Source organism: Quercus robur, chromosome 1 (assembly GCF_932294415.1).
Source record: "Quercus robur chromosome 1, dhQueRobu3.1, whole genome shotgun sequence".
Lineage (NCBI taxonomy): Eukaryota > Viridiplantae > Streptophyta > Magnoliopsida > Fagales > Fagaceae > Quercus > Quercus robur.
The window spans coordinates 29,113,895-29,136,969 of NC_065534.1; the positions used below are offsets into that span (position 1 = coordinate 29,113,895).

Sequence of the window (23,075 nt, forward strand, 5' to 3'; positions counted from 1 at the left end):
AACATTTTCTATCTCTAAAACTCATGAAAAATGCTGCTTGTTTTCTAAAAGAAATATTAATGATTTTCTTGCTAAAAAACTCAGTTATTTGCATATTGGTCTTGATCAAGTTGCTGTTAAACCACTTACAAGAAAAGGTATTAATGCTTATATTCTTATGTGCTTAAGAGATGCTAGATTTAAGAAATTTAATGATAGCATTCTTGGTATGATTACTGCTTCTTTGTATGATGGTCCTGTTTACTTTGACTGTTATCTTGATATTTGTCTTGCTTTGGATGATCTTAATATTGTTAAAGCTTTGAATATTCTGACATCTGGTTATGACATGGAAGAAGGTAGTAAGCTTTTTGCTCTTATCTACCGCATTTACTACAGACTTTTGGGTTCTCAATTGAATCCTTGTGCTAGGATCAAGGATCCTACTGATAAAACTATGTTGATTCAATGTTCTACCCCTGATGATAAGATTTAAGTCTCAAAAATGATTCAATGGCAAGATATCAATCTTTCCAAAGAATGGTTGTTGGAACGAGAATCCCTTCCTGCTAAACCTGTTATTGATGAATTAAACCTTGCTCATATTCACCAATATCTTGATGGAATTGTTAAAATAAGTTTTCATGATGAAAAACCTTTGACGAACAACGAAGGAAGACACTCCTTCGCTGGATCTGAAAGTATTTCAAAAAGAGATCAAGATCTCACTGATTTTCTTCAAAAGAATTTTGAAAAACCTGGTTTGAAGCTAAAAGGAGTTTCAAGTGATAACTCCCAAGTTAGCACTGCTTTCTATTCTACTAAAACTAAACCTTCCTCTCCATATAGCAGAATTGCTAATGAAGAAGAAGAAGAGACTAAATCTGTGTCTCCATCTGCTTCTGAATTTCAAACTGTTGAAACCCCTGTTTTTCAAAGTTAATTAAGAGTTTTGAATGCTTTTGATAAAAACTTTGAAATCGATATGGTTTCCCTATTTAATGAATTTATTTCTTCTAAAAATAGAGATAAAAGAAAATATTACCAAAGTAGTTTTGCCCAATCTAAAAAGGATCGTGTTAAAAGGAAATGGAAAGAAAAAAATGAATCAATTGCAAAAACATATTCTGTTTTTTGATTTCCTTGAAAATTATTTTGTTTCAAAAGTTGAAGTTTCAAAAAATCATTTGAATGTAATAAAAAAATCAAATTTTGTTAAAGAAGATAAAACTGTTGTCAAGTCTAGCCATCTGCCCCTTGAGACAGTTCTTGTAAGCTGTAAAAGGACTGAAGTGAAGGTTTCTCCTTTCAAAATTGCTGATGATCAAACCCCTGTTATTAGTATCATTGAACAAAACAATTTTACTAATGAGTCTTTGCATGTTATCGGTTAACAACTTGACTGTATTGAAGAAAAAATTGTTGAAAAAACTCTTTTTGTAAAACTTGAGAAACCTTTGATTGATTTGTCCTGTCAAAGAGAAAAAATAAGTTTAAAAACCTCTCAGGTGAAAACCATTGACATTGTTGAAAAAATGCTTTTTGATTTAAAAGTTAAAATTGAGGGTACTTTTACCAATGCTGCTCGAACCATTTCAAGAAATGAGAAAGAGCCTATCTTTGAGACAAACTTTGAATCATTGTCTACTGTTTATGCTAAAAATGCTTTTGATGATGGATTACCAGAAATTAAAATATTTGCTGGAAAAACCAATCCCATGTCTTTTACAAAAAACTGGTATTCAAAACGTACTCTTCCTGATATGTAGTTTGAAGAAAGATCTTTTCAAAATCAATTTTCTGTTTCTGCTGATAAACTTTATGAATGAAATATTGATGGTTTGTTTGAACAAGAAATCATTAATAAAATAGGTCATATGTCTATGGTTGGAATTGATTATATGAATAACCATAATCTTGACCACCCTGAAATTGTTGACCTCCTTGTTACTGGTTTTTCTGGCACTCTTCGTGGATGGTGGGACTCATATCTCATAGAAGATTCCAGAGAATCTATTAAAACTGCTGTTAAAAAGACTGATGAAGGTTTTCCTATTTTTGATGAAAGTATTGGTCGAGGTATTCCTGATGGTGTCAATACCTTAATTTATACTTTTCTCAAACATTTTGTTGGTACCCCCTCTAATGTTTCATCTCCAATTTCTGATTATCTAAACAATTTGAGATGCCCTACTATGTCTGATTACAGATGGTATCAAGATGTTTTCCTTTCTAGAGTTATGCTTTGGAAAGACTGCTGCAAACCTTATTGGAAAGAGAAGTTTATTAATGGTCTGCCTCCTATCTTTGCTCATAAGGTAAAACAAGAATTAATCGGTAAAAATGATTCTATTGATTATGTTAATTTTACATATGGTGATATTCTCAGCACTATTAAAAAACTTGGTATTAATATGTGCAATGATGAAAAACTACTAAAACACCAATAAAAAAACAAAAGAAAAGCTAAATATGAAATGAGTAATTTCTGTGAACAATATAGTTTGCCCCCTATTCCTCCTTCCTGGAAAAAGGGTAAAAAACATGATAAAATTCACAAAGATGGAGACGAAATAATTGAACTAAAAATTGGTTGCAGAGATTCCTGTTGTAATGTTATTAAATTTGTTAATTTTCTCACTAAAAGTGAAGAAAATGAAAGCTTGTTAATCAAATTAATAGGTCAGATTGAAAATCCTGAACTGCAAAAAGAATATTTGGATAAGTTAAAGAAAAACTTAACCAAAGAAGAAAATACTAAAAAACTGAAATCAAAGATAAGCTTTGAAGAAACTTTGGAAAGATTTAATAAAAAGAAATCCAAAGAATTAATTGTTAATGATCTTCAACATGAGATCAATGTTGTTAAACAAGAAATAATTGAACTAAAAAATGAGTAAAAAACCATTAAAGCTGATAATGTTAATCTTAAACAAGAATTTTTGTTATTAAGAATTGATAAAAACCTTGATAAACATCAGTCTGATAATAAACAAGATGAGCTCAAAGATGGAGACGAAAACCAGTCAACAGACTCCTCTTTTTGGTACAAGTATTGTTGATGTTTTTGATAAAGCTCAACTTAATCTTGTTAACAAAATGCTTCCTCCAAAATGGTTTACAAGAGTTAAAATTTTTGTTTCCCATGATTATTGCTTTGATGTTATTGCCATGACTGATTCTGGTGTGGATATGAACAATATCTAGGAAGGGTTGATTCATTCCAAATATTTTGAAAAATCTACTGAAAAGTTGATTTCTACTAATGATACTCAAATGAAAATTAAATATGAATTGAACAATGCTCATGTTTGCCATGATATTGTTTGTTTCAAGATACCTTCTATGCTTGTTAAAAACATGACTGATAAGCTGATACTTGGTTTGCCATTTATCAATGCTTTGTATCCCTTTCTTGTTGAACATGATGGAATTACTATTGAACTTTTTGGACAGAAAGTAAAATTCAAATTTGCTTCAAAGTTTGAAATCGATACTGCTGATGCCTTAAATTTGATTCATGCTAAAACCAAACATCTCAACTTCCTTAAGCAAGAAGTTAGATACAAGAAAATTGTTGAACAGCTTTCTGATAAATTGTTACAATAAAAAATTGACATTTTTCAAAAAATTTTGATTGATGATGTTTCCTCTGATATTCCTAATGCTTTTTGGCATAGGAAGAAACATACTGTTAACCTACCTTATGTCAAAGGCTTTGATGAGAATAACATTCCCACCAAAGCTCGCCCCATTCAGATGAATGCTGAAACTGTTGAATTTTGCAAAACTGAAATTCATGATTTGCTTAAAAAGAATTTGATTAGAAATAGCAAGTCCCCCTGGTCATGTGTTGCTTTCTATCTTCAAAAAAATGCCGAGATTAAGAGAGTAACCCCTCGCCTAGTTATCAATTATAAGCCCTTGAATAAAGTCTTAGAATGGATTAGGTATCCTATACCCAACAAGAATGACTTGATTCATAGGTTGAGTGAGGCTGTGGCATTCTCCAAGTTTGATATGAAGTCTGAAGTTTGATATGAAGTCTGGATTTTGGCAAGTCCAGATTAGTGAGAATGATAAGTACAAAACTGCTTTTACCTCTCCTTTTGGGCATTATGAGTGGAATGTTTTGCCTTTTGGTCTTAAGAATGCCCCTAGTGTGTTCCAAAATATTATGAATGATATTTTTAATCCTTTCATTCACTTCACCATTGTCTATATTGATGATGTTCTTGTTTACTCCAACTCTATTGATGAAAACTGGAAACATTTGTATTCGTTTCTAAAAGCCATCAAAAGAAATGGTCTTGTTCTTTCTGCTAAGAAAATCAAACTGTTCCAAACAAAAGTTCGTTTTCTTGGCTATAACATTTTTGAAGGACAAATCCGTCCTATTGATAGACCTATTCAGTTTGTTGATAAATTTCCTGATGTCATCACTGATAAAAGTCAATTACAGAGATTCCTTGGATCTCTTAACTATGTTGTTGATTTTTACAAGGATTTGAGAAAGCATTGTAAACAGTAAACCCCTCTTTGATCATTTACAAAGCAATCCTCCTCCTTGGACTGATATTCATACTTCCCTTGTTAAATAGATCAATTTCCATGTTAAAATTCTACCTTGTCTTGGTATTCCTACTGCCAATGCTTTCAAAATTGTTGAGACTGATGCCTCTAACATTGGTTACAGAGGTATTCTAAAAGAAAGAGTTTCCCCAGACTCATCTGAACAAACTGTTTGATTCTATTCTAGTGTCTGGAATACTGCACAGTTAAACTATAGTACTATTAAAAAAGAAATTTTATCTATAGTACTATGTATTTCAAAATTTCAAAGTGATTTATTAAACTAAAAGTTTTTGTTAAGAATTGATTGTAAAAGTGCTAAATATGTTCTTGAAAAGGATGTTGAAAATATTGCATCAAAACATATTTTTGCTAGATGGCAAGCTATATTAAGTGTTTTTGATATTGATATTGAATATATTAAAAGCTCTCAAAAAGCTATTCCTGATTTCCTTACCCGTGAATTTCTGCAGTGCCACAATGGCAAGTAGAAGATCCAAAGATAAACACCCTACTAAAACTTCCAAGCAAATTGTCAAAAAAGAACTTGTTTCTTCCTTGGAAGTGGCCAACCGATTTACCACCTTAGGAACCATCCCTAAGCCTAACTACTCCACTATTATAGCTTCATCTTATGATCCTTATGCTTTAACCCCTGTTAACCAACCCATTAGGACTGTTTTCCCCAGAAATTCCAATGTTTCCCAATATGTCAAAAAACAGTATTTCCAAAACTTGTTTTCCATTGAACCCAATCGGGCATCAACTGTTGATCCTCTCTAGCTTGCTAAAAGTTACTTCCCTCCAAACTTCCATTGGATTCTTGAGCATGGAGAAAAGAATTTACAGTATTATTTTGATCTCTTGCGTCATGAAAAATCCATTATTATTAGAACTATACCTGATAAAAGTGATCCCTCCAAAATTATTTATCACAGTGTTTTCCTGACTAATATCATTCCTGAAGGAAAATGGGGCCCTTCCCCTAGTTCCACCAAAAGGATGCCATCTTCTCCCATTCCCTATTCATATCATGATTATATCACTGCTTGGTCTAGATTCATGCTACACTAGAATGAAAACATTTCTCATTCTTGGTTTGTTCATTTTGATATACATTTTAGTGCTTATTTGCCTCTTTGGTTCAATCGTTGGTGGACTCAATTTGGCCCTATTGCTAAAATATTTCTAGAACCATTACTTAATGCTTTTAAGTGTTTCTCACGAGCATTCAAAGTTGATGCTTATGGTGCTAAGTTCCCTGCTCTGCTCCATTTTGTTAAACGCCATAAGATCCCTTGGATTCTAAAATGGCAATATAAAAAAGAAGGTGATGTTCTAGCTCGTCATTGGTATGTCAAATGGTGGGATAAATTTCCCCATACCCAGAGCATTGTTGCCATTATTATCAGAGAATTTTCACCCTATGCTGATTCCCTTGCTGCTAAAGACTATTCACCAGCTTAATCACCTGTTCAAACTGACGCACCCACCACCTCCTCCATTAAAAATGTTAAGTCTAAAAAGAAGAGTTCCCCTCTTGATGACTTACGCAAAAACCTTGATGCTTTGTTTGCTTTTCTCAAGTGGGCTGAGGAAGCAACCGCTAATCGTGAGTCAAAAAGTAAAGGTTCCAAAACATCTTCTGAAGCATCTGTTGCTGATAGCCCCTATTACCCTTATGACCAGGAACTATTTGGTTATGATGTTGATGACACTTCTGACCTAGGAGATAATTGATGCTCTATTATTTGTCTAGCCTGCACAAAGGCCAAAGTGATGATGCTCTACTGTTTGTCTAGCCTGCACAAAGGCCAATGTTGTTGATTGATGCTCCACTGATTGTCTGGCCTGCACAACGGCCAAATTGCTACATTGTTTGCCCAGGGTAAAAGCTTTGATTGTTGCTCTGCTTGTTCCCCACAAGAATCTGCTGCTACTTTTTGGCAAAATGCCAAAACTACTTTCGGTGTAAAAGCCAAACTGTTTGAACTGGTTCTTTTGATAAAGCTCCGGATTTTGCTCCTGTTGTCCGTTACTATTCACTGTTACAGTTCACTATTTAAAAATGCTTTTTCTGCCTATATAAGGGGGGATGTCCCTTATTGCAAATCAAGTTCTACAAATTATAAAACTTCACCACTTGAGAAACCTCTAGACTTCAGAATTCCCTTTAGGATTCTCCTCTAGAACCCTCACTTGCTTCTTGCATACAAAGCTTGTAACTAGAACTAGTTCCCAAGCCTTGTACCTGTTAACCTATAACTACTCCTACTACTGTAAGTGCTTCAAGTATTTTCAATAATACTTTTGTTTATATTACTTTGAATTGTTTTGATATACTGCTTGGCTAGTTTTACTGCCTTAATATTTGTTTTAAAACTATTCTAATTATATCTATTGCTACCGCCTCCTTGACTGGTCCTAACTATTTTCATCTATTATAACTATGCTTCTGCCTTCAGCGTTGTGCTAGCTTCCTTTTGTGGTATATATATACTAGTATGTAACCCATGCTTATGCATGAGAATGAAAAATTGAAGTGGTGCTATTGATGCTAGCTTTAGAGGTATTAAAATGGTTTTTCCTTGTAATTTTTATGGTATTAGTTATGCCAAGTTTCTCATTACATTGCTATTATATATATAATTTTGAAAATCACTATTAGATACTACATATAAAATATCAATTTACAACCATTGTACTTGAAATTCTACTAAATACAACACAAAATATTAAGAATAGATTGGTACACTAATATATCCTAAATTGAATAGGGATGGGTGCATGGGATCGTTTGGCTCAATTACAATTTTTTAGGTTCAAGATCTTTGCATTCAAAATATTTGAATAGAAATAGTATAAGAAAAAAAAAATGCTCATCAGTTTACTCTCTCTCTCTCTCTCTCTCTCTCTCTCTCTCTCTATATATATATATATATAGACTAGCTTGTAACCCCATGCATATACATAGATATACATTAAGATGCATCATATAATTCTTAAATATATAATTTAAATATTATTGATAATCATTTTTATATATATTTTTAACTCTTTAAAAAGTCTTGTAAGAATATTATTAGGTAGAAAATATAAATTGTCCATTTAATTTTTTTTATGTTCATTAATTCTAAACTCTTTGGTTTTTGTGCGTAATAACTCACTTGGATGGATATTTATGATGTAGTCATACATTTGACTCTAAAATTAAGAAATAAAACTCTCTCTAAAAATAAATAATTTAGGTCACATGACGCAAAATTTGGACTTCAATTGTATAATCTAATTAGATTTTATCTAACTTTTACCTATTAATATATACTAGCATGTAACCCATGCAAACACAAGGATGCATTTAAAATTATACACAATTTTTATTATAAAAATATAAATAATTAGTCAAATTATTAGAAAAAAAAAAAAAAAGCATGTAACACATGCATACATATAGATACATTTAAAATTAAACACAGTTTTTATCATAAAATATAAATAATTAGTTAAATTTTTTTTTAAAGTAAACATAATTAGTTAAATATTAAAATTTTTACCTAAATTTAATACTACTTACGATCAATTTTTTTTTTTTAATTTTTTCAAAAATAAAATGTGTGGTGATCTTTGTTGTGTGATGATTTTTACTGAGTATATGTGATTATTATTTTATTTTATTTTATAGTTCATTAATATTAGATTTGTGGGGCCCAATAATTTATGGGTCAGGTCCATTTGCTCGTGGGAAGTCCAAGGGCCCAAGCCAAAGACAGCTACAGCCTAAACTCAATAACATAAAGCCCAAATGGCCCGGAGATGTTGCCGAGGACAGTTCAGTCCTCGGCAGACCCAAAATTCCACCAAAAAAGAGGGGTAAAAACGGTATAGGACCAGACTGGAAAGGAGATCTAAAATATCTCGGGAAAGCTGCCCTCATTACCCTTCCCAAATAAGACTCAGCATCCAGCAGAGCCGGATTCTTCGGCTTTATCAACCATCCCCAACAATTCTAGGATTAGACTGACGGGACAAATATCAGTCTTGTAAAAGTTGACCCTACATGTGGACGAAGAACAGCAAACGTAGGCTAGTATAAGAGAGAAAGTAAGTAATCTGGGTAAAGGGGGGGAGGAATGGACAAGAAACCAGGGATTCCCATCCCACCTCAAGGAAAAAGACTCCATGGGTGAAAATCACTTAAAGATGTATGCATACCACAAAAACTACCGCCGGATAACCGGAGGAAGATCTTAATGATCCTCGGACTAAGTCCGAGGAGTCCAACCCCTCAGGATGTAATGATATAGGGCCTAAATGTTCAAATCCAACTCTTATCTTCCACATGAATTTCTCTAAAAACAGGACCGGACCATCACCCCGTGATCAAAGGTAAGCCTTTCAAGCCCACTCTCTACAAATCATATTGTGAGGGATCTTTCATGTACGAGCCCAACATCATTATTGGGCCGTTAAGAAAATCGTGTCCCTACAATTGGCGCCGTCTGTGGGAAAGGCTAGCGTGTTGGCGCGGCTGGCGGTGGAGTCAAGGCTATATCTAGTAGAGGTCCGTGAAGTTTCCTCCATCTCCGGCGATATGCAGTTATTGCTTTGACATAAACTTCCGTTAGGGGCTACGCCCTGCAGTGCCGATGGCGCGGGCAACTCTAGGGGCTTCCGGTCTCAAGTCGACTCTCCCCGCTCTGGTCTAGGGGCTAACCTTCGAAAAATAAATAAATACAGAGAAAAAACTACTTAAAATTACAAGTTTTGGATAGAACCAAGGCCTTGCATGGTCCTCGGACTCAAGCCTATGGGGAAACCAAGTACTCAGAAGTTTTGGACAGAACCAAGGCCTTGCATGGTCCTCGGACTCAAGCCTATGGGGAAACCAAGTACTCAGAAGTTTTGGACGGAACCAAGGCCTTGCATGGTCCTCGGACTCAAGCCTATGGGGAAACCAAGTACTCAGAAGTTTTGGACGGAACCAAGGCCTTGCATGGTCCTCGGACTCAAGCCTATGGGGAAACCAAGTACTCAGAAGTTTTGGACGGAACCAAGGCCTTGCATGGTCCTCGGACTCAAGCCTCTGGGAAAACCAAGTACTTATAACGAAAAACTACATTACAAGGACCGATGCAATATAGAGCAATATGTCGCCTGAAAAGCGATCGAGGTTCCCAACTACTCAGTCAACTCCTCGGATGGGTTATTTTGAGATTATCATTCTCGGACAATATTTTCGCACTTATTACAGAACGTTCAACCGTTATCTCGGTTAGTTTCCTAAGTTTAACTTACTATGAATTGTTATTATTATGCCTGGTAGTGTCGGTAAATTAGAATTAGTTGGATTGTGTTTCAAGGGTTTTTGCTGTAAATATTGCTGAGGAGAAACACACACATGAAGCACACCCATTCACAAAGTAGTGTTGCAAAAAGAATAGTATTCAAAACAAGTAAATAAATTTCCCTTTTTACTAAAACAAAGAAATAGTACAGCGTACATTGAAAAGCTGGAATCAGCTTATGTCAGAGCTCACTACATAATTGAAAAGAAAGATACAAGAGAATAAGATAAAGCTGAGGAGGCAACAAAGAAAAGAGGTTGGCTACTGTCTCAAGACCTTGCTCTTCTTCAATGCTTTTACATGCCCATAGTTCAGGCAGTAAAAGAACCCAGCTTAGGGCTTGCACCGTCGAAGAAAAGGTGCAGAGAGAAAACCCAACTTGAGCCTCACACCGCCGAAGGAAAGGCGCAGGGAGCCGGAAGTTGAGGAGCCTTCACCAAAAATTTGCCTGCAACAAGGCAGAGGCGATGATGGCAGAGAATCTTTCTTCTGACACACCAAAATTCGGGCATGAACAGAACCTGCTTCAGATTTTGACTAAAAGAGGGAGAAACACCCTTTCCCCTCTGCCGAAACGGAATATTCTCTTGAATTTATGCCTCCTTTGCCCGTACCTCACTACTTTGAGTCTCAGGAGGACACGGCGCCTCTGTGGCGGAAAGAGTTCCTTTTCCTCAACCCTCGCCTCAGACATGATATACTAAGGGAGGAAACTGAAGGACTTGTGTGAAGGTAAAACACCTTTCTCTCCTATTTATTTAAAAAGGTAAGGTGGTGGCATTTAATTCTCGCAGCGTCCCAAGGAACGCTACAGACAAAATGACTCTGGCTCAACTTCCAACGCCACCTGCAACCATGAGATTAAAGGAGCCTCGTAAAGGCGCACCTCGAACACTGGGACGCCAAAAAGTACCGCGTGACCAGAGACTACAGAAATATCTCTTAACTTGTGGGCCTAGTGAATTCGCGGCCCAGGCCCGTTCTGCGTGGGGGGCCCAGGGACTATGGCCCACGCCGAGGAATAGCCGTTTCCAAGGACAATCTCCTGCTCGGCACCTCGTGAAATACCTGAGGAAAGGAAAAAAGTTTTGGACAGAACTAAGGCCTTGCATGGTCCTCGGACTCAAGCCTATGGGGAAACCAAGTACACAAAAAAGTTTTGGACAGAACCAAGGCCTTGCATGGTCCTCGGACTCAAGCCTATGGGGAAACCAAGTACACAAAAAAGTTTTGGACAGAACCAAGGCCTTGCATGGTCCTCGGACTCAAGCCTATGGGGAAACCAAGTACTCAAAAGTTTTGGACAGAACTAAGGCCTTGCATGGTCCTCGGACCCATGCCTATGGGGAAACCAAGTACTCAAAAGTTTTGGACAGGACCAAGGCCTTGCATGGTCCTCGGACCCAAGCCTATGGGGAAACCAAGTACTCAAAAGTTTTGGACAGAACCAAGGCCTTGCATAGTCCTCGGACTCAAGCCTATGGGGAAACCAAGTACACAAAGTTTTGGACAGAACCAAGGCCTTGCATGGTCCTTGGACTCAAGCCTATGGGAAGCCTATGGGGAAACCAAGTACTCAAAAGTTTTGGACAGAACCAAGGCCTTGCATGGTCCTCGGACTCAAGCCTATGGGGAAACCAAGTACACAAAAAGTTTTGGACAGAACCAAGACTTTGCATGGTCCTCGGACTCAAGCCTATGGGGAAACCAAGTACACAAAAAGTTTTGGACAGAACCAAGGCTTTGCATGGTCCTCGGACTCAAGTCTATGGGGAAACCAAGTACACAAAAAAGTTTTGGATAGAACCAAGGCCTTACATGGTCTTCGGACTCAAGCCTATGGGGAAACCAAGTACACAAAGTTTTGGACAGAACCAAGGCCTTGTATGGTCCTCAGACTCAAGCCTATGGGGAAACCAAGTACACAAAAAGTTTTGGATAGAATCAAGGCTTTGCATGGTCCTCGGACTCAAGTCTATGGGGAAACCAAGTACACAAAAAAGTTTTGGATAGAACCAAGGCTTTGCATGGTCCTCGGACTCAAGTCTATGGGGAAACCAAGTACAAAAAAAAGTTTTGGACAGAACCAAGGCTTTGCATGGTCCTCGGACTCAAGTCTATGGGGAAACCAAGTACAAAAAAAAAAGTTTTGGACAGAATCAAGGCTTTGCATGGTCCTCGGACTCAGCCTATGGGGAAACCAAGTACACAAAAAAGTTTTGGACAGAACCAAGGCTTTGCATGGTTCTCGGACTCAAGTTTATGGGGAAACCAAGTACAAAAAAAAAAGTTTTGGACAGAACCAAGGCTTTGCATGGTCCTCGGACTCAGCCTATGGGGAAACCAAGTACTCGAAAATTTTTGGACAGAACCAAGGCTTTGCATGGTCCTCGGACTCAAGTCTATGGGGAAACCAAGTACACAAAAAGTTTTGGACAGAACCAAGGCTTTGCATGGTCCTCGGACTCAGCCTATGGGGAAACCAAGTACTCGAAAATTTTTGGACAGAACCAAGGCCTTGCATGGTCCTCGGACTCAAGCCTATTGAGATGCTAATTACTCGGATGGGGAAAGTCCTCGGCTCAAATACTGTAAAATGTTAAGGCCAATGAAAGCGTTAGGATGATGGCGAGACGCCCCACTATTTGGTAGCCTAAGGGGCTGTTCATTTTTGCGGGTGATATGTCCTCAGATGACTACTTACTACACCGCATAAAGCATCCAGTTCTAATCTTGGCGTTGTTTTGGGTAAGTATCGTTATTCACAGGTAAGCATTGTTGTGTCAAACAATTCTATTAAAGTTATAGTGATATCTTTTCGTTATCAAGCATTTTGGCCTTAGTTATCATTGGTTCAAATGCTATATTATTGTGTCGAGCAGTGCTTGCAAATTTGTAAAAACATAGAAACAAAACATGCGAAGTAAAATAACAACAATTTTTATTAATATAAAAAATTATTACAACGTACAAAGAGGGGCTTAAACAAGCCTATACAAAAAGTGAACTGCCGAAGCAACAATAACCTCCGCAATACAGATAAGTAAACAGTCAGGTGTCTTTTAAACTTGTCTTCAAAGTTTCTCCAATCTCTGCCTCAGTATTGCTCATGTTGAGAGAAGAACCTGCTTTAGGAAAAAATGAAGGAGAAGGAAGAAGAATATGAAGGAGAAGGAAGAAGAGGATGAAGGAGATGAATGAGGAAGATGGAGGAGATGAATGAGGAAGATGGAGGACATGAGTAAAAGAAGGAGGAGAAGAAGAGGGAAGAGATGAAAAGAAAGAGAAAGGAGCAAAAGAGGGAGAAAGAAAAGCACCAGGATGGACCTGGTGGTGGAAAGAAGAAGAAAGAGAGGCTAAGGGAGGCGCCAGTGAACGAAGAGAGGAAGAAGCAGGGGCACTTAGTCCCTGCCCCAGTCCTGACTCCTAACACACTGGTGTCGTGTTAGATATGCTCGTGAGAGAACGGGTGGTACTGATGATGTGCTTCCTCGGCTCAGTCACGCCGAAAGTGTGACGTGACGAGTCCCTGCTTCGGATTTTGGCTAAAAGGAATGCGAGGCAAATCTTGAGTCTCCGCCATCCCTGCCTTGACCGAGCCATTTCGAGCTTTGTTATAACATGGTGTTTCTGGGAGGGGAATGGTTTCTTCATTGCTTAATACTACGGTGAGTATATTTCAGGCTAAGATATAACCGGAGAGCAAAAGTAAACTCCGGAAGGAATCTAAGGGTTTCAAATTTTGTGGGGATTAAAGGGATTCATCTGTGGGAGAAACAACTCTTGTTTCTTCTCTTTATATAGGGGACGAAGGGGAGAGCACTTAATGTGTGCAGATCTCCAAGGAGATCTGCAAACATGAATACGCCCGTTTCATTCCCCCACGCCATCAAAAACCGTTGAATCTGGGAGGTCTCGTAAAAGGAAGATATTAAAGGCATGCTTCGGATAACCAAACAGCATAAACGCATCGTGCGTAAATTGAAGGAAACGTCTTGTAGACCGGCACATTCCCTGGGGAGGTGAAGAGTCGCCAGCGTCGGTCAAGGGCTGAATTAAATGAGCCATAATAAAGGCTCGGTATTACCAAAACCCCCCTCTCCAACCATGAAGTCGGACAGCAGGGTTTTGAGGGGCTATTGTGGGGCCCAATAATTTATGGGTCAGGTCCATTTGCTCGTGGGAAGTCCAAGGGCCCAAGCTAAAGACAGCTACGGCCCAAGCTCAATAACATAAAGCCCAAATGGCCCGGAGATGTTGCCGAGGACAGTTCGGTCCTCGGCAGACCCAAAATTCCACCAAAAAAGAGGGGCAAAAACGGTATAGGACCAGACTGGAAAGGAGATCTAAAATATCTCGGGAAAGCTGCCCTCATTACCCTTCCCAGATAAGACTCAGCATCCAGCAGAGCCGGATTCTTCGGCTTTATCAACCATCCCCAACAATTCTAGGATTAGACTGACGGGACAAATATCAGTCTTGTAAAAGTTGACCCTACATGTGGATGAAGGACAGCAAACATAGGCTAGTATAAAAGAGAAAGTAAGTAATCTGGGTAAAAGGGGGGGAGGAATGGACAAGAAACCAGGGATTCCCATCCCACCTCAAGGAAAAAGACTCCATGGGTGAAAATCACTTAAAGATGTATGCATACCACAAAAACTACTGCCGGATAACCGGAGGAAGATCTTAATGATCCTCGGACTAAGTCCGAGGAGTCCAACCCCTCAGGATGTAATGATATAGGGCCTAAATGTTCAAATCCAACTCTTATCTGCCACATGAATTTCTCTAAAAACAGGACCGGACCATCACCCCGTGATCAAAGGCAAGCCTTTCAAGCCCACTCTCTACAAATCATATTGTGAGGGATCTTTCATGTACGAGCCCAACATCATTATTGGGCCGTTAAGAAAATCGTGTCCCTACAAGATTCTTAGTATTTTGCACTCATTAACTCACTTGGCATAATGATTAAAAAACTTAAGCAGACACATGGTACAAACTTAAGTGGATAATTATAATGTGGTTCCCACATAAATTTAGACACATGGTGCAAAATTGGATTCTAATTTCAAATTTTAATGGAATTTTTTCTAAGTATTTCCTATTAACATATACTAGTGTATAACCCGTGCATATGCACGATACACTTAAAAAAAAATTACAATTACACACATATATGGATTCAAATTATACTCTCTCTCTCTCTTTTATTTTTTATTTTTATATTTTAATTTCTTTTGGATATACACATGAGTTTACTTTTTTTATATTGAGTTTTTTATGATTATTTATATTAGACCCTTTGTCTTTTGCACCACATTAAATCGCCTAAGAAAAAAAAAAAACCTTAAGTAGGACACATGGTGCAAAATTAGACAACAATTGGAATCCAATTTAAAACCTAATTGGATTTTTTCTCAGGTTTACCTATTAAAAAAATATATATGTAGATATTAAATCACTTGGCACAAAGATTAAAAAACTTAAGTAGACATATGGCACAAACTTAAGTGGATAATTATGGTGTGATCCCACATAAATTTTAATTGAATTCTCTCTCTCTCTCTCTCTCTCTCTCTCTCTCTCTCTATATATATATATATATATATATATATAGCTTCGGTTTCTAGTCCTAGGAGTGTAGGACTCATCGCCCCACTCGCACCATTAGGCCTTTTGAGTTGTACCCATTGTTCCAAATATAGGGCCCATATCAACAATTTGAAAGCAACGGGCATTTTTAAGAGGCCGCCCCAGAAGCCCAACCTATATGCACTATAGCACAGTAGAGACTCGTGCAAACTTAAGGGTACGTTATTTTCGAGCTTCTTAGTAATAGATTTTGTTTGATTTTGAATTTTGTTTGTAAGGTTTTGGAATTTCAATTATGGGGTGTTTAGTTTTTGGAGTAAGCACAATCAGAATTTTCTAATTTTTATGTAGTACCGCGAAAAAATGCACAAATTTTGCTACAATTCTCCATGTGATTGATTATGATCGGTTGAGAAAAAGTAGTGAATTTATGTGAAAGTGACATACAATTAGTCACAGTATGCCACGTAAAAGAGTTGTGGAAAAAGTTGTGAGTTTGTTTGTTGTACTAAAAGAACTCTTTTTTAAAAACAAAAACAAACATTTTTAGGGCCAAAATGAAACATTTTGAATCATTAAGGGTCAAAATGAGAAAACCTCAAACTTTAAGAAGGAAAAATACACTTCAACTGAATAAATAATTAGCTTTATGCATGTTGTGTTTTAATACTTTTTTAAAATTCCATTGTATAATAATTTTTCTATTCAAAATAAGTTTAACTGTGATGTGAATGAAGTTTTGAAAGTTTCTACAATTAAAAATATGGAAACAACGTCTATTAAGAAAAAAGAAAAAAAATGGATACAATGTAAAGTATGAAGTTTGATATATTTAAGATTTATTTTAATTTGACTATTTTACCCCATATATATATATTCAATTTTTTCTTTTAAAAATTTTTCAAAATACTTTTTTTTTTCTTTCTTAATTTGTGTTTTTGAGAAATGGATAAAGGTGGACACCAAAGAGTCATATATTCCAATTATATAAACGAAATTACAAATAACAAAAAAACACATGGGTACGGTTAACTTACAAAAGTGAAAGTGCTTCGTGTAAGAAATTCTCTCCATTTGAAATGGACCAATTTAATGGTTTAAATTAAATATTATAAATTTAAAATTGTGTCTAATAATATGTCATCTAAAATTTAAAATAACATGATGTAATGTACACAGTTTGAGGCTCATATAAAAAAAAAAAAAAAAAATTATTTATAGCTTATCACAACAAGCCTAGAAAAATAAACTTCACTTCTTCGGGTCCAAAAAACTTAGGTTCACTTAGGTTAAAAGAAATGGGTTTTGGCCACTCAAGTAAAGCTTGAAATTAGAATTACACGAATACTGAAGGCCAAATTGAGGCCATCCACTAGGTGAAAAATGGGCCAGACAAATACGAATTCCCAAGATTGGATTTGTTCTTCAAATACCCATCTCAGAGCTAATAGTAATCTTTAGCTTTTAGTTTAAAAACTAAAAAAGTAAACCAATGGTTTTTCATGTTACTTTCCCTACATTGCTTAACCATGATTATTGTTTACTAATACCAACCATAGTTTTATTAGAGAACAAAATGGTAACCTAATTGAAGCACTTGAGAAGGAAGAAATTTAAGATTAAGGGTCCGTTTGAGAACCGCTTATTTTGATGAAACTGAAAACCACTTATTTTGATGAAAGTATGTAGAAAAAAGCTGACTTTTGGAGTAATGTGATCCACTTAACAGTGAAATGAGACCCACTTTATGAGCAAAAATAAGCTAAAAAGAAAAATAAGCTAAGTTTTTCTCAAATCCAAATTGCAACCTAAGTTCCCTCTCACAAACCCAAATCGAATGGTCCAACCAGTAGCAGGGTGCTACGTGTTATGATCACAAAAATAACTACCCTTCAACATAAACTAAAACATGAAATAAATCAATTTCACTTGCCAAAAGACTCATATCTATGCACGCAATAGTGTAATAGTTTATTGGTGATTACATGCATACATCATAATGTAACAAAACTAATTAGGGACACGCAAAAGAGATCAAATTGAAATTGCCTTATTATGCAATACTACAAAGTACGGAAACCGGCATTTGTTTGCGCTAATTTTGAACCATTTATGCTTATGGGAACGTGAAGCCATTCACTGTCATACCTCCATCAACGCATATAGTCTGCCCGGTTATGTATGAGGCCGCCGGTAGGCATAGGAATGCTACCAAGGAAGACACCTCTTTGGGCTCTCCAACGCGTTCCATAGGTGTTCGAGAGATAATAGCATTGAAAAAGTTTTCATCATCCAAATACTACAATAGAAAAGGAAAATAATAATTATGACATAATTTAATAAGCTAGTAATTAATTTCGATACATTGATAGGTTAAAATTTTACCGTTTCTTAAAAGAAAAAAGAAAAAAAGAAAAGAAAAAAAGCACACGGGTGTGATGAAAAGGTCATTACAGGTTGGGATAAAGGGGTCTTCATGAACCAAGGTGCAACACAATTGGTCCTTATATTATCTTTTGCCCACTCGCATGCCAAATTTTTTGTCAGCTGATTCATTGCCCCTGCATACTTATAAAGACCTTCAATATTGTAGCTCAAAGTAGTAATAATATAATCCAAAAAATGATGAGACAAGCTTAGGTTACCTTTACTTGCTCCATATATGGAACCAGTACTGATTGATATGGCCCCACAAACTGAAGACACAAAGACAATGCTTCCTGCTGACGAAGCTTTCAATAGAGGATGGGCAAGTTGGCTCAAGTGATAAGCTGATTCAAAATTTGTGGCCATGATAAAAGAGAAATCTTGGGCCGTATACTCCAAGGTCGGTTTTGTTTTGTTTGTCCCCACATTGTTTATCTATATCCATGCAATTATTGAACAATAGCACCAATTAGGAAATATATAAAAAATGCTAGTAAAAGCTAGTGTTATTAATAAATTGACATAATAAATAAATTTCTGAATGATTTGTTTTTTGAAAGCTTATTTGCATCACTATTTCAAAATAGTTATGCAAATGCATACATAAAAATATGTGCTGAAGTACAACCTTAAGGGAGGGATTAACCAAAAAATAAGCATAACCAAGGGGTGACTTACAAGGATGTTAAGTTTCCCATTAAAGAGATTAGAGGCAGTGCTAATTAGATTCTCTCTTTCAGCTCTAGAGGATACATCGCACACTGAACCAGTGACTTGGAGACCCTTCTTTCTGCATTCACTTAAACACTCGTTAAGGTCGACTTCGTTTCGAGAGCATGTATGGACAGTTGCTCCAAAACCTGCTAGTTCCTCCACAATAGCATGCCTAATCACAAAGTAATAAAAGGGGGTCAATTTTTTTAGAGAATCAACGCGTTGAGAACATTGCTTAAGCTTCTTTTGAATGAATATACTATTATGAGGTGAATCACTTAATATAATTGAACTGACGATACATATCATACTGTCATGCATAAAGGAGAGCTACTAGCATGAAAGTATTATGATTGAAAATATTAGCAAGAATAATTAGTAACAATAAGTTATTGATGAAGCTTTCTAGTTAAAAACAATAGCAACAAAGGGAACACAAAAGGGAAAGAAAGTAGGGACCCTATTCCTTTGCTTCCACCGGTAACAAGAGCGGTCATGCCCTGAAGAGACCACCTACTGTTATCGGGCTGAGCCATTCTGTAAGATTTGTAAACCTAGAGAGGAAAGCTCGAAACTTTTAGATTTTATTGAATTGATTAAGACCGTACAAGATCCTATATCTATATATCAGTAACAGAAAGTGAAAAACAAACTACCAAAATATCAGGGAGTTAGTTACTGCACGTGTCATATACACGTGTGTTATTTACGACAGATAAAGAATAGCTTATCTAGACTACTTGTGGTTTAACCATCTTTTCTGTCGTTTAACTTGCTATTTCTGCATTTGCTTCTTTTTCTTCTTCTGATCTCGATCATTTTCACACTCCCGCACAAGATGAGAGCTAGAACTGTGAATGTTAATGATGCTCATCTTGGTAAGTAGAGTAGCAAGCCGTTGAGCACTGAGTGCTTTTGTAAGCAAGTCTGCCAATTGTGTATGTATAGGAGTATAAAATAACTTGATCACTTTGTCTTGTACCTTAGCTCTAACTAAATGACAGTCTACCTCGATATATTTAATCCTTTCATGGAATACAGGGTTCTCTCCAATATACATTGTTGCTTGATTATCACAGAAGAGCTATGCTGGTTGTGGATGATAGACTTTAAGATCCTTCAATAATGCTAACAGCCAAGTAATTTCACACACAGTCACAACCATAGCTCTGTATTCTGCCTTTGCAGATCATCTAGAAACTATGGATTGCTTTTTAGACTTTCATGAAATCAGAGACTCTCCCAAGAAAACACAATAACTAGTAGTTGATCTTCTGGTGTCAATACATGCTGCCCATTTAGCATCTGTAAAGGCTTTCAAATGAAAATCTGATGTGGAAGATGGCAAAATCCCTTGACCAGGACAGCCTTTGATATATTGCAAAACTTTACAAGTTCCATCTAAATGGGGTTTTCTAGGCTTAGTAGTAGTTCTCCATTTAAATTTACTCAGTTTTAGATTTTGTTCCATTGGAACTTTGCTAGGCTTACAAGCTATCTGATAATTAAAAGAAATATTACACCTATAACATTTTCATAACAAATAAATTTTAGATGATAAGTTATTATTGATAGATAAAAAAGTAATTTTAATAATGGGTTCAAATTAAATCCAACTTGGTACTTGGTTGTCCAAGCAATATTTCTTAGCTTAATTTGTCCATTGATCGTCAAGTTTTGATATGAATGATGAGGAAGACATGATCATACGGTTTTGATCTCAAGTCTCATGAAACATATTTTCAATTCTGTTAATGATATTCTCTTGTCAGCATATGGACGTGATTGACAATATGCTGCACAGGGGTAAATTTCACTGAAACAGATTTTTTCTAGAATCGGAGGAGGATGCTAGTTAAATTTCGTAGAAACCATGAGGAGGTTATAAACGTCAACGTACAAATACAGTAAGACAAAAGCATGTTCTATGAATAGTAGCGGTTTCTAGAATTTTTTTTTAAGAGGGGTCATTAAGAAACTTAAATTATACAAAATTTAATAAAAAGAAAACATATATGGACAAAAACACACATACGCAAATAAATAAAATCTTACAATTTCCTTCTACAATTATTTATTTATTTATTTTGAAATCATTATATGATAATCTCATTATCAATGTTACAAACTACATCTCTTCAAAAGTTTAGTTAAATAAAAATTTTCTTGGACTCTTTATTTTTATTTGCAAGGACTTAATATGCTATTAAAGGGACCAAAGTTTAAGAACAAAATTTGGCTACAAACTTAATTGTAGTCACCCTCACTAAATGAATTAATATTATTACATATTTTGAAAATCTAAACGAGGAATTGCATGTTCTCTATGTTCTTAAAACATGTCAAAATTTCATGCCAATTGGATGTTATTTACCATTCGATCCATTAAATAATTTTTTATGTATAATTTTAGACTACAAAAACTTAAAATTTAAATATTTGATTGGCAACATAAATATTGATCTTTTATCTTTTTTAAATTTTGCAAGTATGGAGGATTTAAAAAAGAAATTAAATGGTGGATTTGTTAAAATTCACATTTAATAAAAAAATATTGAATAGAGTTGTAGCCTTAGTCTACAACCAAGTTTGTTGCCAAATTTTGTCCAAAATTTAATTATGTTGGGCCTAAAAAAATTTGGGGTGGTTACAAAATTTTTTTAATGATAAAAAAATCATAAATTTTTAAAATTTATACATAGTAATTGTTTTTTTTTTTCTAGGTTAGGATGGTCCTGTGATCATCCTAGACTCTCTGTAGAGCCACCCCGGTCTAGGAATCCAATGAATCTTTTTCAGGTTAATGAAAGGATATGAAATAAAGTTAAATTTAGATAAGGCGAAGTATTATGTTCAACTATACTCTTTTTATTGTCATTACATTATTGCCAGCTCTTAACAAATGAGATCTTTTGCGTGTATTTGTAAGCGATTATGTAGGGAAGTTCGATTTAATAGGAAATACTAAGAAAAAATAAATACTGACGAAAGGAAAGAACTGAGTGGGAACAAAGAACTGAAAGAATGGACAGATATACAAGTATTTCAAGTTATTTTTTATATCTTAACATTGATTATAACTCGCACAATGATCTTGTCTACTACTAATAGTTTTATAAATTAATTTTGTTGATGGAGTAATTCTACGGTACCCAAAAAAAAAGGGGTATGGCACCCACTAGTTAGTAACATGGTAGGCCCCATTAGATCAACATGAAGTAACTCCAAGCACCAAGAGGTGGCTATCACATTCACCTTGTGATGACTTGCCTTAGTTTGCTTCCCCATTTGACATGCACCACAAATGGTCTTCTTCACTTTTCCAAACTTAGGAAGTCCCTCGACTGCTTCAAGTTTGGAGACTTTTGCTACTTGTTTGAAGTTGGCATGCCCAAATCTGTGATGCCACAGCTCCAACATATCCATACGAGCACTTCTACACGATATGGGTGTCGTGGGAACTATTCCATAACAGTTATCTGTAGTCCGATTTCCTTCCAAAACCTGAATCCCCTCTTCATTGATGATCAAACATCCTTTCTTAGAGAATTGTACCAGGAAATCATCATCACAAATTTGAGTGATGCTCAGCAAATTCGCCTTCAGCCCTTTTATGAACAGCACATCTTTCAATAGAGGCAAACCAGGTATCTCAATGGTTCATTTGCCTAGGACTTGAGCATGACTTCCATCACCAAAGATCACATAGTCACCAACCTTTTCTTTGAGTGTCTTAAACAGTGACTTATCCCCTGTCATATGGCGAGAACACCCACTGTCAAGATACCACAAACACGCATTAAACACCTTCAATGAGGTATGCACAAATAGGTTCACATGTGACAGACATTCTTGACCTTCAAACACAAACTCATCATCAGTTTTCATGCTTCTTTCAGATTAATTTTTCATTTTCAGATTCTCAATCATCTCACACAACATTCTATTCTTTCTTTTATATTTCTTAATCAAAGATTTAGATTCAGATATGCTACTGTGTAAGACAAGATTTTGATTTTCAAGATATTCCAGCATGTGAACAAATACTCTAGCATGTTTCTTAGTTTTTAACAACTCTACAAGATCATCAGTAAGACACCTTTCAGACATATGCATAGAGTCATTTTCACAAACACTTAAGCTACAATTCAGCATGGTAAATTCTAAAACAACAACCACAGCACAGGGGTCTAGGATCACACTTAGGTAATAAAACCACAACAAGTGTACCTGCTCTGATACCAATTGAAAGTTCAAAAACGTGTACAAAACACCTTTGAACGTTTAGACCCCCAAAATACAACTTAACCAATTCAAGCAATATGTCAAACAACTAGAATGCGGAAACTTACCATATGCTATAATATGAAATTGGTTAAAAGTTATCTAAGCCATAACAAAATAAAACCACAGCAGATAATAAAAAGGCAAAGATAGAGA

The 23,075-nt window shown here is 35.9% G+C and overlaps 1 protein-coding gene across 2 annotated transcripts in view; it reads right to left on the reverse strand.

Moving 5' to 3' along the window:
- Positions 1-17,392: 17,392 nt before the first annotated feature.
- The window catches only part of LOC126728657 (tropinone reductase homolog At5g06060-like), a 35,301-nt gene continuing 29,618 nt past the window's right edge, over positions 17,393-23,075 (reverse strand). Inside the window, exons 1-5 of one of the 2 annotated variants that reach the window (XM_050434457.1) lie at positions 19,095-19,261; positions 18,600-18,807; positions 18,140-18,356; positions 17,949-18,055; positions 17,393-17,793 (exon numbers count right to left, since the gene is read on the reverse strand). In XM_050434457.1, coding sequence (XP_050290414.1) covers positions 17,611-17,793; positions 17,949-18,055; positions 18,140-18,356; positions 18,600-18,807; positions 19,095-19,171 — 792 coding nt within the window. In that variant the 5' untranslated portion in view covers positions 19,172-19,261 and the 3' untranslated portion in view covers positions 17,393-17,610. Of the gene's footprint in view, positions 17,794-17,948; positions 18,074-18,139; positions 18,357-18,599; positions 18,808-19,094; positions 19,262-23,075 lie in introns of those variants that run through there. The other variant, XM_050434453.1, reaches the window with a different exon arrangement.